Source organism: Centruroides vittatus, unplaced genomic scaffold (assembly GCF_030686945.1).
Source record: "Centruroides vittatus isolate TY-2023 unplaced genomic scaffold, ASM3068694v2 scaffold_211, whole genome shotgun sequence".
In the NCBI taxonomy this organism is placed as follows: Eukaryota; Metazoa; Arthropoda; class Arachnida; order Scorpiones; family Buthidae; genus Centruroides; species Centruroides vittatus.
The window spans coordinates 740,483-762,147 of NW_027122687.1; the positions used below are offsets into that span (position 1 = coordinate 740,483).

Here is a 21,665-nt window from a genome sequence, read left to right on the forward strand (position 1 = left end):
GTACTGTACATACATTCCTATGACGTCAAAATTTATCGTGTCGATTAAGCGATAACCGCGACGATTATGTAGTTATAAACAACCGGAAATTCGATAACGTAAATCTGTTCGGATCGATTCAGTTTTGCTATTGGTAACCACCGAAAAATTCCTGGGGATTAATCGACGAGTAGTAGTGTTAATGTATGTACGTACGATGTTTTATTAAGTGACAGCACGACCGAATGTTAAGCTATAAATATTTTTAATATAAATTGGCGCTTTTTTTGTACTTAAGTATCGTACGTAGCAATTTTTATTTATTTACTTATTTTTTTGGGGAGGATCTGGCAACACTTGAAGTAGCGCGATAGCCAAGGATGCATGTTGTAAGATAAACAAGTAGAGTCGCAGACGATGCGGACGAAAGAGGAAGTTAAAAAGCAGCTTTTCGCGGGAAAGGAGGAAGAGGAAGTGGTTAAAACCGAAAAGAATCATGTCATGTTATATATATTAGTGGCTTCTCTGGCAGTTCTGGCCATTTATACTCGCTTCAATACTCAGCAGAATCAATGTAAGTGTTTGTAATTAAGAATTTGGGTTAAGTCAATTGCGTATTTCGATCGTTCCTAAGAAGGAACGAGCAGAATACGCAATATAAAACGTGTTTATTTCGTCATTTATGACAGTTATGGCGTGTTTTGAGGTGGTAACTCTGCTGCCGTGATTGTCGTTGTGTACGATTGCAGCAGCTAACTCCCGGAAAACAAAAGCTATATTGTTACCTACAGAAAAATGATCGATTTATGGTAAATTTGCACTAGAAAATGTCTATTTTAGATGGTGGATTGATGACTTCCCTAAAAATAAAGCTATTGGAATGCATAAAGAAATGGATGAATGTGCATTGTGGGGATTATGGATGGAAATGTTGCACTCTACCTACTCTAAAATGATAAACAAAAAATTGGCACCGTGAATGAGTTTTATTTATAAAAATGAATCAGTTTAACATCATAATTTTACGAGGAAAATAGGTTAGTGTGTGTGTTTTTTTTTTTTTTTAATTTTAAAAATTCAAGTTCGCTTTAAATGGAAGCAATTTAAAATTAGTGTCTACGAAGGTGGCGGGTTATGTAAATAATCCTTTTGCGTTTATACTCGACGACTGTATTTAATCTGGTATTTTCAGACAATGTCTATAAATATTAGATTAAATAAGGCATCCGAATCGTTGCGGTGGTGTCTTGTTAAAAATATATATAAAGATTACCTTTGGTTCTTTGTATTTTGCTACGGTAACTGTGTTGACACCTGCAGAAATTTAAAATTGTAAAATAGCGATGAATTATTTTTACATTGCTGCAAATACTGTGAAAATAATGTTAAAGAATATTGGCGAGGATGTTGGCATTAAATATTACAGTTAATAATTGTTGGTGATTAATATAGATGAAAATTAGTAATGGTAGGCCTAGTTGTTGTTAATTTAAATATTGATATAATTTGTAATGTAGGTTTTGAACCAACGCTTTACACTGGTTTAGTGACTAATTTTTGTAATAGCAAATAGCAATGTTTTGAAGACTTGCATAGAGAATAAATGTATTTAGTATAAAAGAAATTTATTCAGATTTATATATAATATTATGTTAAGTAATTTATTTAGCTTAACCAAAGTTTTTATTTTCATAAATAATTGATTACCTAGCAGTGGCGTACTGTCCGTGGAAGCTGTGGAAGCACCACTTCCCTTGTATTTTCTAAAATATTAAATACATATTGTGCAATTATTTTCATATTTTAACATACTTTGAATTAATTAAAATTAATATTTTATTATAACTGCATTGTGTATCTTATTTCTATACAACATGTGAAAAAAATTATAAGATTGCTATTGTATATTCAAATATAAATTCATATATGCATATTTCCAATGGAAGCGCTGTACTGTTGAATAAAGGATGGCTTCCGTGGTGGAAATGTTTGAATGGTGTAAACCAGCCAGATTATATGCATTCGTGCAGAGCACCAACCTCATACATTTTAGCTAGTGGATGCTACACATCAAAATATCATAATGCTTCCAGCGATTCTATCCAGGGCCAGCACAGCTTCCCTATCATCAAATGTCACTGCACGCCACTGTTACCTAGTATCAACTAAGCAAATAGTAATTCATTTTTTGTACATTTTGTCAGAGTGGATATCATTTAAGAAAAATGAATTGAATATTATCTTTGCTGGGCTACAATTTGAAAAAATTTTAGACCTATAAATTCCCAATGTCATCTGTCTGTTCTTCCTTAATCTCAAGAACAGAGTGAGATAGATGAAAGAAGAGAACAGATATGGAAAGCTGGGGGTTGGAGATCTCGATTAATGATATAAGAACTTTCAGTTTGCACCCAAAGTAACATTACTTCAATTCAAAAATTTTCCCTCGAAAGGAGTTAGACGACTGACATGATTCTATTGCTAATGGGAAAAATATGATGCACGAGGGCAAGCTGCTACTAATTTGAGATAGAGAGCATATATTTTAAATGAAATAAATTACACTCTTCTCTAACTACATTTAACTAATACCTAAACATTGGCACAAAAACCTTTAAAAATATAGCCTTTTTATTCACTTTTTAAATGTTTTCGGCCAGTTTGAACGGCTTTCCTCGGGAACAGGAAAATCGAATGATTCTGATTTCTATAATGAATTTGTTTTGGAACTTTTTAAATGTTTGAAGTTTTTTAGATGTCTAGTGCGCAGGCTCGTACATAAAGAATTACAATCTATACTCGTTCCTTTATCAATATACACATAAAATTGTACATATGTATAATACATGAATGAATAACTAAATAAATACATACATACATTAACACAACTGCTAGATTGGGAAAGAGCTAAAATAATATAAAAGACACCTCAAAGAGACATGGCAAATACACATGACAAACCTGGAAGGATTAGCGATAAATTTCAGAGTCGAGTAAAGTCTCTGGACTTTACTCGACTCTGAAATTTATCGGCATGGAGAGCGGGCATAATATGAATATTTTAGTATAGAAAAAGGGATGAGCAGTTGAAGTAGGCACAGTAGTGGCCTTCTTTATATTAGCAGTTGTGTTAATGTATTTATGTATTTATTTACTTATTTATTTATTTAGTTATTGATGAGACTATATCTTGTCTATAAAATTGTGCTGCTGTCAATGGCTGGACACCTTAAAGGTATGAAGGAGTACATGTCAGGAGTTGCAATTTGGCACAGAGTATTTGGTGCCCAAATCATGCGCACATAAAAAAACCGAACTTGTAGGTAGTCGGAATCAAAAACCGAGTCAAAATAAAATACAAAATGTGACACTGTTTCTACAAACAGGTGCTAGTGCAAGATTTGTGCATGCGTTGCTTGTTGGAAATTTCAAAATGCGAATGTTGCGAAATCAAATGTTGACAAACGTGTGATTTACATTAAGCATGTATTCTCTTGCTCTCGTTGTTTCACCATCCTGTGAAATGACGAGAGCAACATCGGAACAATTCGGGTACAAATACCGTATTTTACGGACTCTAAGACGCACTTTTTTCTTCAAAAAATTGCCTCCAAAATTCAGGTGCGTCTTATAGTCCGTAGCGTCTTATAGGTATTTTTTTTTTTAAAATTGCTTAAAAATTAAGGTGCGTCTTATAGTGCGTAGCGTCTTATAGTTCTTCAATTTGATTAACAGTATCTTCCTGTTTACCGTAGCCAAGAACAGGCTCATGTGAACGCAACCCATTGTAACTGCGGCAGCACCGAAGCCCACCGTAATCTATGCCAGGACCCCAAGTACCGGTGTTGGCTTTTCCTCATTGGTTAGTGCTCATTTTTTTCTTTTCCTCAGAAAACAGTGCGTAGTCGAACCCTGAGTCTTCAAAACGTAGTCTTGTCCCAAAAATGGCCTTGCCGTTTTACTTGTTTATTTATATATTATATGTATGTACAGTTTATGTGTATATTGGTACAAGTAACCAGTATAGATTGTAATTCTTTATGTACGAGCCTGTACACTAGACATCTAAGAAAATTCAAACATTTAAAAAGTTCCAAAACAAATTCTGTTATAGAAATTGGAATCATTTGATTTTTTTGTTCATGAGGAAGGCCATTCAAACTGGCCAAAAACATTTGAAAAGTGAATAAAAAGGCTGTATTTTTAAAGGTTTTTGTGTCAATGTTTGAAATAAATTAAAAATTTGATTAAAAATTGAAACCTGGCATTGTGACAATGTCACAATAAATAGTTGCTCATAAAAAATAAGTTTTATTTGTTGATATATTTTTATAATACATAATCATTTTCACAAGCAGTAATACCAGATTTGATTATAATTGTAAGATTGATACCCAATGGTGGTAACACAAAACAGAGTTTGTGCTTCCGACTTGCCATAACATCAGTTCTAGAGGTCTGGGGGGCTTGGGACAAAAATGTGCTGGCGGGTAACACTGGAGGCTAGTCTCGATCACTGGAGCACAGTTGTTTACCAGCAACTACCGGAAGGTGATTCCTAGTTGTCGGGCACTTGGACGATCTTAATGTTCTCTGACAATCCACAGGCAGACAGTCTGCAATGTCGATTTCCCTGCGTCCTCAAAGACTGGGTTTTCATACACTTTTGCTCCCAGAATTTCAATTTCTGGTAGGTCCAAACTGGTGGTCTCCCACATCCCTGATCTCTTGCCAGGGACACAATTCGGGTCGTGGGGTTGTCGACCACCCTTTATTACTCCCAATACAGACCACTCGCTCTCTCCAAGGGTAGGATAACGCTCCTTCTCGAGCAATTGTCTCATAAATTGCCGAAAATGTGCTTTTCTTCTGTCTCGGAGAGGACACAGCCACAACCACACGATCCCGGCCATGCCCCCTCTGAGGAAACATTCCCTCTTTCCACTTTGAACTCTGTTGGTGACTGCAAAATTCCAATTGCTGTAGCTCTTTTACTCCCTCCCACAATCTATGACCAGGAATGTAACAATTAAATCTTACAACACTTTATTTCTCTGCGTCTTTGGCTGTGTTCACCAGAATAAATCACTTGTTTATCAACGTTGATTGGACTGTCTCCCATCCATGGGTGAGGTCCCGGCCTTGCTTAATACCATGTTAATGGATAAGGTAAATTCAAAATATAAACCAAATATTCACCAAAACTGGGTGAGAGTTTGAACACAGTGGACCTGTGTTCAAACTCTCATCTTTTAAATAATAAACTCTCTTCAAATGCTATTAAGCTACAGAAATACTTTAATTTTATCATAGAAAGAGTTGTACAAATATTATATTTCAGAATTGAAAATCAGATAAGTTAGTGATAAATTGCAATAGTAATTATGTTCTTTTATGTGATGCATGAAGCGATAATGACTACATTCAGTCTTATCAACATTTTGTTTTTAATTTTTGTGTTTTTTTTTTTTTGGTAAAAACAAAAATAGTGATTAATTTGGCACAATATATTTACAGTTCTATTGGCAATATGAGTCAATAAGGTTGTGAATATATTATGAGCCATTCTTATCAATTAAGATGCCTGTTTGCTTACATTTATAGTGATTAATTCATTGCTAATGAATAGATGCATCTTTTAGAAGAAAATTATATACAATTTTATCATAATTTTAATATTCATTTTTCAATGGCCATGTCTGGTTTTTCAATGCTTCATTGTATAATATATAATTCTGAAAATGGGTTTCCTAGAAAGCCCATTTTCAGAATTAAATCCAGAACTCTATAAGAAAAAAATGCACGTAGCCTGTCAGAAGACTACGAAGTTCACTCAAAGCATTCAGAAAAACTTGCTCGTCACTGCTTTAGAGTCTTAAAAATAAGTGAAATTGTCATCTATTAATAATTTTGGGGCTTGTTGGAAAAATGGTGTATTCCACATTACGAAATTTTCAAGAAAAAGGTGGATATGTTTTTCAATTCACCAATACTTAAATGTGCAACATTTTATTACTGTGGGTATGCAACATGTGGTGCATGTGACTGAACTATAAAAATTTTTTAGAAGACAGATTAATGATGCATGATGCACAGATTCATGTTAATAACTCATTTTTTTGTAATTTTGCAGGATATGCTGTTTTTCCAATAAGCCCTTCATTGCAGACCATACATAAATTTTATTAAGTTAAAAAATTAAGAACGTTTTCGATCTGATTCACTGATCTTCCTCAGTTATAGAACAACGGAATGGGAGAATAAGAGAATGTAAATACAAATTTAAAAGAATGTAAGTCTCTTAAATTTGTATTTACTGAGAAATATCGACAAATCTGATCAAAAACGTTCTTAATTTTTATTAAATTTGGTTCTGGATTTATAAAGGTGTAAGTTTTTTATGAATTAATTTTAAAAAGTGTACAGGAAAAAAAATCTGTTAGAAAGATGTCTAAATTAACTGCTAGTTGAGAATCGGTAGATTTATGAGCATAAACCTTCAATTTAATTAATCCTAACTTGCATGACACATTATGAAATGTCTGGTCCAAAGTTTTTTCTGTATATAATATATAATTTATAATTACTGAATTTAGAAATAACTCTATTATGCGTCGATAAATGTTGTTATAAGTCATTAATTTCCTTTTGGCTAATATATAGTTCTGTAATGAATTAGCTAATGACTAAATTTCCTAAATTTTTGCTCTCAATCAAGCAGCAATTCTGTTACAAAGCTTTTGTCAGTTTAATTTAATTTAGAAAAAACCAAATAAAACTGATGAAAGCTAAAACTAAAATTTTGAAATTCCTATTGCAGTTAAACTGACTGAAGCAATACAATGGACTTATTCTCAGTTGTCTTTCACCATAACAAGGAATAGTGAAAGGAAAAGTAAGTTGTGTCATTTAATGTTAATTTTGCTATCAAATAATTCTTTTGTAAAATCTAAAGCTTTAATGAAAATTTATGAATTTACTCAAAAATATTTCTATGAAATAACTTGTAAAGCTAGCTTCTCACTACAAGTTTAGAAAAATCAGTTTATTCTCTGAACATATTCCTTTGTCTTTGCAATTAAAACTTTGGACATAACATCGCAATAAATTTTCTAAAATTAGCAAATTAAGATATTTTCAATGCAAGGAAATAGACTCCTTGTTATATAACTATGTAATAAAATACCAAATAGCCAGATTCCTTTATTAGACTATTAAGGCTAAATAATTAAGAAATTTATCGGGAGGTGGACAATTAGGCTGTCATTTCTTGTTAAATTTAATTATTATAAATAAATAAAATTTAATTTTCGAATATTCTGGAAGAAAATTTTGTGAGTGACCAATATCATAACTAAATTAGTTAATTAATTAGTCTGGAGATGAAGATTGAACACAGGTCTGGGTAGTGTAATTGGCAATGCATCTCCATAGTAAGCGAGAGTTGCAGGTTTGAGTCCCGTTCTGGCCATTCTTTTCTTCCAGAATATTCGGAAATTAATTTAACAAGAGATGGCATAATCTCCTGCATCCTGCCAAATAACTTAATTATTTATCCTCTCCCTAATAAAAGACTCCAGCTGTTGATTTGATATTTGAAGTAATTATGGGTTGGTTGTATTTATTATATCTACTAAAACATATCAAACTTCAAATCAAGGCACCCTTTTTCTTTTCGTTCAAAAAATGTTCAGGAATTCGACTTCTCGTCCCCAGCTATCTCAAACATTCTAATGTAATGACAGATTTTTGAATCTGTTTGAAAACTTCTTGCATGTATGAAATTTGAAAATGTGCTGACTGATCCAGTTTAAAATGAATCTGACATTAATCATGGTGATTTGTGATCATAAATCAAAACTTTCTTAAATATGGAGCTTGAAAACACCCTTACTGCATTTGAAATTGTAAAGTATATTGCTACAAATTGCTTGATAGAAATTTATTTGAATTTGTTTATTTTTTGAATCCTAATTACTCAGCCAGTCTCTAAAGCTAATTCAGAAAGAGAATTTTCAAAATTGAAGCTAATTAATACATATTTATATTTAACAGTCTGTCAAGTTTGTTTTACCTGATTTGGTTTTAATTTTAATTGGCTTATTTGCATCTTCAAAATAATCTCCCTTGGGCATTAACACACTTTTGCCAGTACTCGTACGGCTTCTGGAAGAAGTATTACCGTAAGCCGGGGGTATCTGCCCGCAGGCTGCACGTGGCCCAATAAACGTGTAAACAAAATCGACAATTTTTTAAATTTTTTATTTATTTATTTTTCAATGGCATAAACTCAAAAAAAGTTTCACCAAGCCATAAACCTTTATACATATTTTATTTTTGAGTGGAAAGGAAATATTTTCAAATACTTGGAAATGTGTCAATGAGGAAGGAATACTAAATAAAGCTTGAGTTGTGACTCAAAGAATTATAGACCCAAATTCAGGGAAAGGCCAAAAGATAAAAAGGTTAAATAGACCTTCTGTTATGCAAATATTGACCCTTAATTTTCCAAACTTCCTCACTTCTTTATCTTTTGTCCTCTCTCTCCTTTCCCCACATTTAGGTCGATAATCCTTTGAGTCCCAACTCCAATATAATCCAACGATTATTTGGCTTTAGCATATAAATGAAGTAATAAATGACAAAATCAAAATTGAAACTATAATACTGTGTACAGAACTCAGCTATTAAGTGAAAGATGAAAATGTACATTTAAGCCAGGGTTTCCCAGCAGACATCATCATAGGGATGTATGAAAGTTTCAGATCAATAAAGCTTTGCAAATGTAAGAAATTTGGTTAGAAATAAAAGTTTTGTACATTTTTGCTCTCAAATAAATGTAGGAAAATGCCTTTAAAAAATAAATATAGTATATAATATTGAAAAGGGTCGGTGGAAAAAATTTTTAAGGGTCGATTCATAAATCGGGGTTCTCGATCCTTTTCAAGAGTACACATCTTATGTGATGGAAGATTTAATTTAAATTGACTGATTGTTGAGCTAACATTTTTATTGAAATGACATGGCTTATAATTGCTATTATCTAAGTAAATTCAAACTTATCATTATAAATTTCTGGTTAAAGTAAGTGAAAGCTTTGTAATGTTATTCATGTTTTGGGATATATTGATACTGATAACAATATGAGACACTTGCTGTTTATAATACAACCTTTGTCTCAACAGTTCCCAAACTGAGTCTTCTCTCAGAAAGTGTTCTACACAGCATGCACCTTCAGACTGTGCCATATTTTACAAAACTTTACAAAAAGATAAGGAAGATGCTTCTAACAGAGTTAAGAAATAACACAGGTGTGCATATTTTTCATGTCCAGTTGATTCCTTGTTCCTCCATCTCAAATACAATATTAAGTTCTGTGTGAAGATAGGGAAACTTGCCTCTGGTAATGGTAATTGCTTGGTAATGGCATATAGAAGTGACACCTTGAAAAATGCAGTCTTCAAATGGCACAGGTGTTTCCACAAGGGAGAGAAGACATTCGTGACAATAAAGATCTGGATGATTGTCAATGTTGCATACTGACAAAATTGCAAGAAATGTTCAGCAATGTTTAGCTGAAAACTGGCAAGTAATGGTGCAAATGTTTTCAGAAAATGTGAGAATTTCAAAAATCTTGTGCAAACATTCTATAAAAAGACCTGTAGAAATAAAAATTCAACATGAGAATTGAATTTCAGAACCTTACTCTTGAGCAAAAAGTTGAACATGTCAAGAACACATTTTCTGGAAACTGCTCAAAATGATACGACCCTACTGCACCGTATCATTGCAACAGATGCAGATGAAACGTAGTGTTACTAGTACAGCCTGCAAACCAAATGACAAAGTGATGAATGGATAGGCCTTGCATTGCAGTGGTCAAAGAAAACCCTTGAGGCAGCTATCAAAGACAAAGACCATGCAATTGCATTTTTTTTTTTTTCTTTTTTATGGCAGAGGTATTATGCATAAGAATTCATTCCTTGCCCATACTGTTAATCATGTATACACTGATGATCTACAGCAATTACTGTTGAATGTCCATTGCCATTACCACTAGTGGGACTGGTATCAGTTCAAGACATCATACCACTTTATCACTGCATTCTTGGCTGGAAAACAGATGAGTGTTTGTCCATCCCCTACTTGTCTGCCTGACTTGACCCCCTGTAACTTTTTTATGGTAGTACCTCTTGCTTTTTACTTTTCAGCACATAATTCTTCTGAATAAGCTATTTACACCTGACGAGGGGCACTTAAGCAGCCGAAATGTTTATCTGGAGTAATAAACTATGCGCTGGAAAGTAAAAAGTACTACTTTAATTATTGTTTCAACTTTTTTATTTCATCTGAAACGGTTCTTGAAAGTCGGGAGTTTTAACAGGGTTGATGATATCCAATGGCTGTGTACCCACAACTCCATTATAGAAGAGCAGCTCTAACTCCCAGAGCTGCTTTGAAGATCTTCAACACCATTGGAATTGCTGTATCATTGCACAAGGAGACTATTTCAATGTCCACAACCCAATAAGTTTCATTTGTTGTGCTCTCACATCCTCCCTACTCACCAGACCTTACCCCGTGATTTTCACGTTTTTTTTATAAGATGAAAACACTCATGAAAGGCAGAAAATTCAACAGTTCTGATGAGGTGATTGCCACTGCGTAACGTGCTATGTCCATGGTTGCAAATCCGAGGTTCTGGAACGTCTTCCTTTCACTGTATGAAATGTGATGCTGCAGAAGGCCAATACTTTGAGGGTAATGTCTTCTCAATGTGTGTAGTTTATTCACTAAGAAAATAAACAACTTTTCCACAAACTGTTTGAAGCTACTTTGTATATATCATTTGTAATATAATGAATATGACAATATTCATTATATTCATTTGTATATTCTGTTTTATCTTCAATTTTGTATTTGAATATTTAAATTTGTTCTTAAGCCTGATTGAAATTATATGATTAAACGAGTTGAAAAGTACATTGCTAATTCTCTCTCCGACGAAACACTTGTTAAAATAAAAACTGCCAACAAAGAATTTGAGAGTTTCTGAACAAACATTGAAAATTAGTTTCATTTTTTTATATTCAGAGATCCAACTAAATTAAACTTATCTTGCTTACAGAAATCAAAATTTTATTTCCTAAAAATTTCTTAACAGCTGTTTTTTTCTTCTATTATTAGATTATTGTATTAGCCAAGTTTTTTTAAACATCTTTTAGGAATTAAAATTGTTTACAGTTTGAACTTTTTTTTTTATAGTCAGAAAATTTTAATTGAAATTAAATAATGTAAATTTCTAACCGTTTTAATTTCTCTTTTCAGATCTTTTTGCATCGTTGGCAATACCTATTATATTTGGGATAGTCACGACAATTTTTTCTTGGATGATAGTATTTTTTGATAGTTTTATGCCCGGAATAAGTCCACCGTCTCCGTTATCTCCAAGCAAATATAGGTACACCGATTTAAAATTTTTCAAACTAAAAAGATTTGTAAAATTCCCTTTAACGAAAACAGTTAAGTATCGTAGATGATGATTTGTACGTTTTTCTTTTTCAGGAAGCAATCCGGACACAACTTTCATACTGCGTATGTCATGGCATTAGCAAATGGCGTAGCATGCTCCATTTTAATGTCTTACTGGATTTAATTGCTTTCCGACTAACGAAATTTACACGTATTAATCGAGAACGAGTGATTAATTTCGTTAATTTGCCATGCACTTTGTTTCTTTTACGGAACCGCATTCCAGATGCATTTCAATATTGTTTTTTGTTGTTATATTGAACATATATTATTTATTTTTGTTATGCACTATAAGCTTTGGTTGTAAACTTAGTCGAATCGCAGTATTAATTTAGTTACGTCGAGTATAATTGATAATAGATTTTCCATATCTTTATTTATTACAAAGTCATAAATACTCTTTATGTAACATGTAATTTTATACATAATGAACATGACTATTAAAATATTTATATTACAAGTTAATATCTACAGTAGTTATTGCTCAGAATCGTACATAGAATTAGTTGTAGTAGTTAATGTGTTTTTGCCGATAAAGGAAAGGTCAATAATTAGGGAAGTAAATTCACTTAAACTAATTCTAAAAAGAAGAAAAATGTAAATATTATATATTTTCTGAGTCTGTGATGATTATTTTGCTATAATATAATAAAATATCTTTGTAAGAATAAAAAATAAAATATTTTGAAAAAATTTAAATGGAAAGATTTTTCCAAATTAAAACATTAATTTCTATCACAAGATTTATCTTTGAAAGTAAATTTTATGAGATCGACATCTATGTGCACTTCGGCTCTTTTGTGGAATCTGTAAGTGGCGGGTATGCCAAATTTAAATTCTTCGATAATTTCCATATTAACTCCCCAGTCGTCTGCTTTCTTCTTAATGTGCTGAAATGAAAACAAATTATATTATTTTAAATTTTTCTAAAAGAATGCAATGCACTTCAACAATAATTTTAAATAACTTTGGTGATTATTAAAAAATATTTTTTAATTATTGTTTTACAAATTTAAAATCATTGCTATATATTGCTTCCGACGATATATAATAAGGTACCGTATGTGTTAATGCTATTCAAGTCATATCTTTATATGTAAGAGAAGAATTTCTCATAATAGATGCAATTAAACATGATTCATTAATCTTACTTGTACACAATAAAACTATGATGAAAATATAAAAGATTTTATAAATTGTTTTCATAAGATAAGTGTAATGGAAAGATTTATGTAGTATTTGTACCTTTACGTTGTTACGTAAATCTTTTAAAGTAAAGTAAATATAATGATGCTAAAATTCATTTGGGCTAGGTAGTTTTAATAAATTTCACACAACCAATGATACACAAAATTCGTATAATTGCATCGTGCATATTACAATTAACGGCATCATTAGTGTACACTTGATTGCAATAAACATGAAAATAGAATATCATTTTAGTAATTTTTAATCTCTGGCTTTTCCGTTAATTGTGATGAGGAATCCAAAAGTATAATAAAAAATGGGGGTCTGTGACTTCTTTTTCGAGACATAAGATCGTAGCATAAGCGTGCACAACAAAGCAATACACACGAATTGCACGACGTGGACTTATAGAATTGAGTCAGTTCTCAAAATTTAATGGGTTAATTTTGATAAAACTTTGCCTTTTTCATTATGATGAGGAATCCAAAAATGTAATAAAGGTCCATTTAAATGTAAAAAATAAGAATCCGTAACTTTCTTTTCGATATATAGAGATTGTCACTTTAATATGTTTGTGCTCTCTGATGTGATCGAGCACACCTAACAGAATTTAGACCTATGGGTTAAAAATAAAAATAACATTGCTTGCACCTATTGGAAAATATGCAGAAAAAATGAATAAAACAGCAATTGCCATCATTGCTTTATTCTTTTGTTCTTGAATTGCCTCTCATATTTAGCCAGTGCAACAATTGTGCTTTCTGTGGCCAGCAAGTACAAGGATAGCCTCTTTTGTGGCAGCAAGTGCAAAATTCACCTGTCTGCATCCTTCAGGTACAAGGATCACCTCTTCTCTGCCTAACAAGTGCAGGGATCATTTCTGGCTCCACTTAAATTTTAATGCAATATGACAAAGTCATGTGATGTCCTAGTTTTTAGAGTTGAATAAAATGCTTTTAACTTACATACTGTATATTGTTCACTTCAAAAATATTAATAGATACATTTTTAGAATAAATGATTTCTTGATAAAATATCAGTTAATTATGGATTAGCATATACTGTATATGTGTAATAAAATTCTTCTAAGTAGTATGGAGAATTACAATTGCTTTTATTTAGTTATTGAGCTGCAATTTGAAAAAATAGATCTATAAATTTCTACCGTTCAACTGTCTGCCCATCCGCCTTTAATCTCGAGAACGGAGTTAGACAAAAACCGAGACCAGATACAGAAAGCTTAAGAGCAAGAGGCCCCAATTAATTATATGTGAATTTCCGATGCAAACCAGAAGTCACCTTATTTTAATTTAAAAATTTTCCCGAAAGGTGTTAGATAGACGACCAGCACGATTTGATTGCTAAAGGAAAAGTATGACGTACCGGTACGGGGGCAAGACACTACTAATTTGAAGGTGAAGAACATATTTTTTACATTAAATAAACTTAAAAATATGATTAAAAATTGCATCTCTGCATTGTGACGATGTCACAATAAAATAATTGCTCGTTTATATTTACATTTTTCCCATGACTTTTACACATTTATAGTTTTAAATATTTAAAAGTATAGAACAGTTTTTCTTTCAATTAGATATTTAATTCTTTTTTCTTTTAATTCACATTGTCATTTATACATGTTCTGATGATTCAAACCAAAATGCATCATCCAGAAAATAATTGCTATTGTGAGGTTGCAGATGAGGTCCGTAAATCACGAAATTCTTGCATTTAAATCATAACAATAGATTATATAGAAAAGAGAGAGAGAGAAAAAGAAAAAAACTCTTGATCTAGACATCACGATGCAAAATGTAAACGAGTGCCGGAACTCGTGCAAAAACACGTGTTAAAAAGATCCGTCTATGTCAAACGGAAGGTAGAATTCTGACACGAAAGCCCATAAATAAATAGAATTATGACACAAAAGCTCATAAATAGGTGAAATTCTGACTCGAGTGCTCATAAATAGTCGATCTAAGAAGACAACTTCGGAAGGGGGGACAGTTTTAATAGATAGAAAAACATCGTGCTTGAATCGTAAAAGTTCCTAGATGACAGAAATCGCAATTAACGGGCTAAATTATGAGTTCGAGTCTTGTAAATTTGTCAACAATCTCCAAACACAATGGTCAAAAAGGCGCCAGATGGACACCCCAAATCGGACCTTTCCCATGACCCGGGTCGTCCAGAGTTTCACCTAGAAACAAAAGAGAGACCAATCAGAAAACGGGAAAGGGGATGAGGAGCCAATCAGAAATTGGAATAGCGAGCGAAAAACTATAAAAATCGGAATCTCCAAGGTCGGAGAGAGTCTCCTCTGCATCCCGCAAAGAGCCGTGATCTGTATCGTGTTGTGTCGCCGCCAACAACGTAGAATGCCTCAGCACCTCTGCGAGCATCTGTCCAGCGATCTCATCTCGTCCGCCCCGGGGCTTCGACGGAAGGGAAATCCTCGCCACTCCGAAGGACTGTAGAGAAGTGCACTGTCGATTGTGGATTTAAGCATATATGTTATCCAATAAACGGGTTTCCTTATGTAAAACACTTGTCATCATTTGCCTCCTCCACCACACCCATATGCAAACGTCCCTTAGGTTCATCCTGACACGGGATTAACTTATCCCCACCTGTCAGTGACCTTACACTATTAAACATCCAAATAATTTGGTACATAAGTTTTGATAAGATTTATGAAATAATATAATATATTAATGGTAAAAGCAGTATGATTGCCACAATTTTATTTTGTTTAAACAGTTTAAAATCATCAATTTTCTTGGTACAGAAATTTTTTATAACAGGCTTTGAAAAATTTAGCATGTTATAAAAATTTGGATTTTTGTGTGTATTTTTGTGAACATTATATTAAATTTATACAAGCAGGCTATATATTTACAAAATCAGTTAATTCTTATCGTATTTGATCTGTGTAAATGAATAAATGTCTGCATTAAGTACCTGAATGCTAATTCAAATCATAAAATAAAAAGTTTGCAAAATTTTCCCAATTGTTTGCAATATCATGTGAGAAATGTGCAATTAGTACAATTCTCACACAATATTGCATTCTTAGTATGAAAATGATATATAAAAACAGCTGTCTTCTTCTGACATATGTTGTATTTTGTGATTTAGCATTTGGTAACATCTAAAGACACAAAGTTTCATAGCTACAAAATCAGTTTTAAACTATTCTGTGGATTTTGTGGAAAATAATGGGAAAGAAGCAGCTGATCCAAATTTTCTGTAGAAAGAATTCAAGAATGATGTAACAATGAAAAGAAGTTTTGACCTAGCATTAGATCTGGTATCTCCAAGAGAAGTTGATTTCAAGGAGGTGAAAGAAAAAAACCTAAAAGCAAAGAAGTGGAAGAGAAAATAAAGAATTGGATAGACAAGATGCGAAGGAAATGGCATTTCGGCTCATTTTGTGCTTATTTGAATGACAGAAAAGTCCTGCTCTAGCATAGTTTTGTGTGTATTGAAGAAAGTTTCCACCTTTAAAGACAAAGGTCTTTGTGAAGATAAAGAAATAATAAAAACCAAGAGAATTGAAATTGTGCTCAGCACAAATGGTTGAATGAACAAGGGATTGACCATCAAGTGGCTATACGAAGTCTGGGGTCGATTAGTGTTTAAGCAACAGTTGCTGGTCTGGGATGCTCACAGATTACATTTTGTGACTTCCACTAAGGCTGAACTAGCAACGATAAAGACCAATATTCCAGGGGATTTATCAGCCTCATCCAAGCCCCAGATGTTTGCTGGAACCATCTTTCAAGGATTGCTATTCTGAGCAGTACAAGAAGTGGATTCTGGAAGGCAAGTCTTCCACTCCTAACAAGAACCAGCATCCTCCTGAAAGTAAAATTGTTCATTGGATGAAGATGTGTGATTAGATTCCTGAAGACCTCATCAAGCATTCCTTCAGGGTTTGCCTTATTTCCAATCTTCTCAACAACTTGGAGAATGAAATAATCTCTGTTCTGAAAGGTGCTGACAGCCTCTGAGCCATTATTAGGACAAAACAGACTATCCATGTTCGTAGCTCCCGAGTCAGTGTGGAGGATCAGAGATGGAGAGCCAAGAATATAAAGAAGATAACGAAGAACAACAAACTTTGTGTGAGAAATTCAAATAGTGATTAGTCAGACTATTGAGAAAATAAAACAGTGAGTTGAAGAAAACTACTTTTTATTCTTAATTTACAGTAATAATAAAAATACTGGAAATTGCATTTATAATTTAGATGGGGCCCAACATTCTTTGTCTCTGACTAAAAGCTATCTATCAACTGTATTACCATACAAAAATAAAACAAAATATGAAGGTTATAAAAGCACTGAAAGTGCTTTTGTAGCCTTCACTGAAGCAAAAACAGACTACTGGTTAAAAAATGAAAAATTTGAAGAAAGATTGTTTTTGTTCTTGATGATTAGACATGAAGAAAGGAAGATGACTTAATTTCTTCAGATTTTTAATTAATTAAAATGGTTAACAGTACTTTTTAAAAGATTACTGGTTATTTTAAAAATTTAATGTATGTTTAACTTGCATTTCATGACATTTGTTTGATTTCACATGGTATCTATGTTGGAAATACATATGATATATGTAACTTTATTGTTAGTTAATGGAAATTTTCTACACAGCTTTATTTATCCACTAAGCTACTACTAAGCACTATTTATCCAATACTATCAACTAATCGGTTTTATTGCATATAGCAAAGTTTGCAAATTTCGGCTTACGATCTTTAACCAAAAAAGCAAGAAAATAATTGTCTTTTTAATTAATCCAGAAATACGTCGTAAATTTAGAAAACTAAAAATGTATTTCTCGAATCCCAATGTGAACGGCCACATTTCTTTGGACTTACAAGTACTAAGCAGACAATAATACCATCCAGTATGTCTTAATACCACTCTTAATCTACATGCATTTCAGGCTTTAGCCCTCTTAAGTACAGTATACGCCATAATAATACAATAAACTGAATAAGCAATTACATAAAATAAAGCAAACATCCAAACATCTACATACCTTTACATAACATAATTAGTAAAATTTTCTATAACCAGTAAACATTGATCTAAACATTGATCTTGTTTAAAAAAATTATACAAATTAAGGTATGCCAGACCATACTTTAAACTGACAACTGTGCTACTACTTTTGATGCAACTGGTGTTAATATTTACACATTGACGATTACAAAGCAACTCTTTTTTTATGACATTATATTATTGCAATTAGCCCAATTCAAAGTACTATGTCACTTCAATTTGTATTAGCTAACATACCATTATTTAAATTTATATTATTCTTATGTTTTATAATTTCAAAATGTTCTATAAATTTCTTTTTATAATTGTCAGTTTCTTTATGTAATTTTTTACTATTCTATTTATAGATATCGCAACAGTTTTCTTCAATGCGTAAATAAAATTGTAGAGTAATTCAAACATCTGATTTTAGAGGATCATTCTATTGTACTCAGAAAACAGCATTAAAGGGTTAAAATTTAAGGAGGCCCACACTCCTTCAAATGGATGTGGTGTTTTGTTTTGATATACTTGCTCCACACTTAAACAGCAAATAGTCTCTTCCTCATTTTGTTTTATTTGAAAATAATTTACAACATTAATTTGTTTCTGTAAATAAAATAAAATTTATCTATTATTACTTTATTTATACAACCTTCACCTTGCCCCTAAAAATTGTTAGTTCACTTTATTTAAAATTTGTATTAACTACTGTTAACCCTAGTGATTCATATTAGCATGCGTTGACTGCGTATTTTATTACTTATATCAAATTGGCAATTATTGAAAATTTAATTGTACTGGTTCCTGTTTCATCTGCAGAAAGATCATTATCAAAATTAAAATTGCTGATTGGAGGTGGTTCTTGATCAATGTGTCAAGACAATTTCTTCACTCACAATCTTGTCCATTGAAAGAAATATAGCTGCAGAAATGGACTTATAATTGATGAATTCAGCACTACTAAAAGCAGAAGAGCAGTTTTGTAAGTGAATTTCTGTATTCAACGTTTTCTCCAACCTATTAACCAGAGTAACACTTTTCGATATTTGCTAACGCTTTAGATGCCCCTCCTGGGCTCTTCCTCGGGCATTCACTACGATGTTTATCTAATGCCCGAGGAAGAGCCCAGGAGAAACATCGAAAGCGTTAGCAAATATCGAAAAGTATTACTCCGGTTAATAGGTTGGAGAAAATGTTGAGTATATCATCCTGGTGTATTAGAAGTGGAGAATATTTATTGAATTTCTGTACACCTACAAATTTTCTAATTTATTGTAAAACTATTGTACACATTTTTATTAATGTGCTGCCTCTAGTGAAAATATTTGCATTATTAAACTTTACTAATTTAAAGTTAAATAAAATCTTATAATTGTTAATTATATACATATATCCATGGACTTTTTATGTATTTATTACATCATATAACTTTATATATATATATATGAATTATAAAGTTATATGTAATAAATACATATATATACTTAAGCTAAAATTTATAAAATAAGCTTATATCAGAAAATGAATGAAAGAAATTTACAATCATTTTAATGATAAAAATAAATTAGATCATTTGTCAATGTAAATTTTATTAAACAATGTACTTTAGTTAGTTAAGAATCTCAAATCCTGAAATTAAATACAGTATATCTTACCTCTCTGGTAGATGTTTTGTGCATACTGTAGACAGCTGTTTTGGCTAAACCCAAGGCAGTTTTTAAAAATATCATATCAATTCCTAAAAAATTATCAAATTTCTATGTTAAAAATTATCAAAATTAATATTATAAACTATACTGTAAGTTTTTATTAAAATATGTAGTTAAATTTTGTATAATTATCAACTAAAGTAAAATTTAATTAAGTAATATGATTTTCTAAAAATTTTCTTTATTGAATTTATCAAAATATAAGTTTACTTTTTAGGTAGAAATACAGCTCTGAATGAGGAAGTTGGGACCTTATCAGAGCTGTAGAACATGCCTCTACTGTAGGAGTAAAACAGTCAAAGGAAATCATGGTCTACATATGGTCCTTTGCAAGATATAACCTCCCAAAAATCAGCCTATTGGAATTTTGAAGACCTTCCAAAAAGGGGTAAAATTTAAAAGTGAAAATAAAAAAAAATCCAGAACTATTTTCCTAAACAATGCTAAAAATCAACTATTTTCCAGTTTAATGAACAGCTAAAGCTCATAAAACATAATAAATGCCATTATATCAACTACTACTAAGGTATATCTACATACTATATACCAGAGGTGGCCAATGGGAACCTTATACTGCATATCAGAAATATGTGAAAGCAACATCCTGGATCAGTATATTGTATATAACCTATATACTGTATATTTATATTAAGGATAGGGGTCTGACTTTGGTGTTATTCCTCCATATATACATATAAAGGCACCAAATGCATATAACAACAGACAGGGGCCCAATATATAGGAGCCACAAAAAGGTCTAGAAGAGCCATAGTTTGGCCACCGTGTCTATAAACCACTACTATTCTACTACTACATTATATCTCACAAAGGGTCGTGCACAGAATGTTCTTCCTTTCACTTTTTTTACCGTTGCAGAATAATCTATGGCTCCGACAAGGTCCCGACTGCCTCGTTCCGACCTGCATTTCTACCGGTCTTTTCATACGGTTAGTTTTTACTCTACGTCGATTACGGCATAACGTGGCTTTGCTCGGAAAACTCGACGCAAAGAAATCGAACGACGGCCGAGTCATTACCTTTCCGTTTTTTTGTACCGAATGGAGGATTCATGACGACCGTATCGAAAACTTTAGACCAGCGCGAATCCGCAAGATGTACCACATCCATCTGAACGAGATCGACGTTCGTCACCTCCAATTTCTCACAATTTGCCAAACATACCGACAATGCTTCGTCGTCTACATCCACTCCTATACATATGCTGAAAGGAAAAGGCATCAAATTAAGATCAATTAATCCGTTGCATTCAGCATTTATACCAAACTAACTTCGGACTATTTCCTAGCGTGTACTCGAGGAAACAAGATAAAAGGATGGAATATATTGATTCAAAACGTTTGGCCAAGACTAGGAACTTACTCTGCTCCAAGTAGGGATGCTCCAATCGCTAATATACCACATCCGCATCCGAGATCCGCAACCGCATTGCCCAAACCGGAGGCAGTGTGAATCATATAAAGCATTTTTGCTAAATATAAAAGACGATTATTAAAAATCAAATCAAAAAAAATCTACGTACTCCTATTCATCTCTACGGTTAAACTGACAACCTGCTATGTCAGCCGGTGTTGTATATTGTTCCAGCTGATATTTCGATTTGTGAAATGTTTCCATCTGCTGCAATAAGCTTTTTAATTCTTTAAGCTTCATGTTTATAAGAAAATAATACAAAATAACCTTTTATAAATCGGCAATTCAAAAAACCTGCATCCTCGACCGATTAAGTGTGACGTCAGCGCAGACTAGCGTAGAAACACAAGAGTACAATGAAATCACGTGGTCGGATTCTTTTTCCGTACGATTTTATTTTTCGGTTCGATTTCTTTTAAAATTAACGGAAAATGTCGTTGGAAAGCGAAAGGATTTGGTCTGTTTTAAAGGAAACTGTGATCAAGTTGTACGTCGTCTCCTATTTTAGACGCATACACGGCTACATGAAACTATATTCCCAAGCATGGAGTCCAAATATCGATTTAAACGATATTCCAGAAGATATCAAAGTAATTTATGACGAAATTCATAATTATTGGCTAGAAACGGAAAGCGAAATGCATCACTCGATGAGAAATCCCGAGAAAGACAGCGAATTTATTAAAGATATGAGAAAAATATACAGCCAGCTGCCGGTGCATAGCGATTTCATTAAGCGACTGATCGATTCCGCTTCCTCTTTGTCGGATAATTT

At 32.5% G+C, this 21,665-nt stretch overlaps 2 protein-coding genes across 4 annotated transcripts; one reads left to right on the plus strand and one right to left on the minus strand.

Annotated features, from left to right (window-relative positions):
* The first annotated feature begins 344 nt into the window (after positions 1–344).
* Positions 345–12,210, plus strand: LOC136987440 (ADP-ribosylation factor-like protein 6-interacting protein 6). The gene is made up of 4 exons (XM_067285180.1): positions 345–553; positions 6,800–6,874; positions 11,308–11,440; positions 11,545–12,210. The coding sequence occupies exons 1-4, from the start codon at positions 397–399 to the stop codon at positions 11,633–11,635; spliced, it is 456 nt and encodes a 151-aa protein (XP_067141281.1). The 5' UTR covers positions 345–396; the 3' UTR covers positions 11,636–12,210.
* Positions 11,862–21,408, minus strand: Mettl5 (Methyltransferase like 5). 3 transcript variants are annotated; one of them, XM_067285176.1, is made up of 5 exons: positions 21,031–21,408; positions 20,840–20,948; positions 20,497–20,681; positions 19,406–19,488; positions 11,862–12,401 (listed from the first exon to the last, which is right to left on the minus strand). In XM_067285176.1, the coding sequence occupies exons 1-5, from the start codon at positions 21,128–21,130 to the stop codon at positions 12,237–12,239; spliced, it is 642 nt and encodes a 213-aa protein (XP_067141277.1). In that variant the 5' UTR covers positions 21,131–21,408; the 3' UTR covers positions 11,862–12,236. The 3 variants fall into 3 exon arrangements, with proteins under 3 accessions (XP_067141277.1, XP_067141278.1, XP_067141280.1); XM_067285177.1 differs by having other exon boundaries at positions 21,158–21,226; XM_067285179.1 differs by having other exon boundaries at positions 21,035–21,061.
* Between the last annotated feature and the right edge of the window lie 257 nt (positions 21,409–21,665).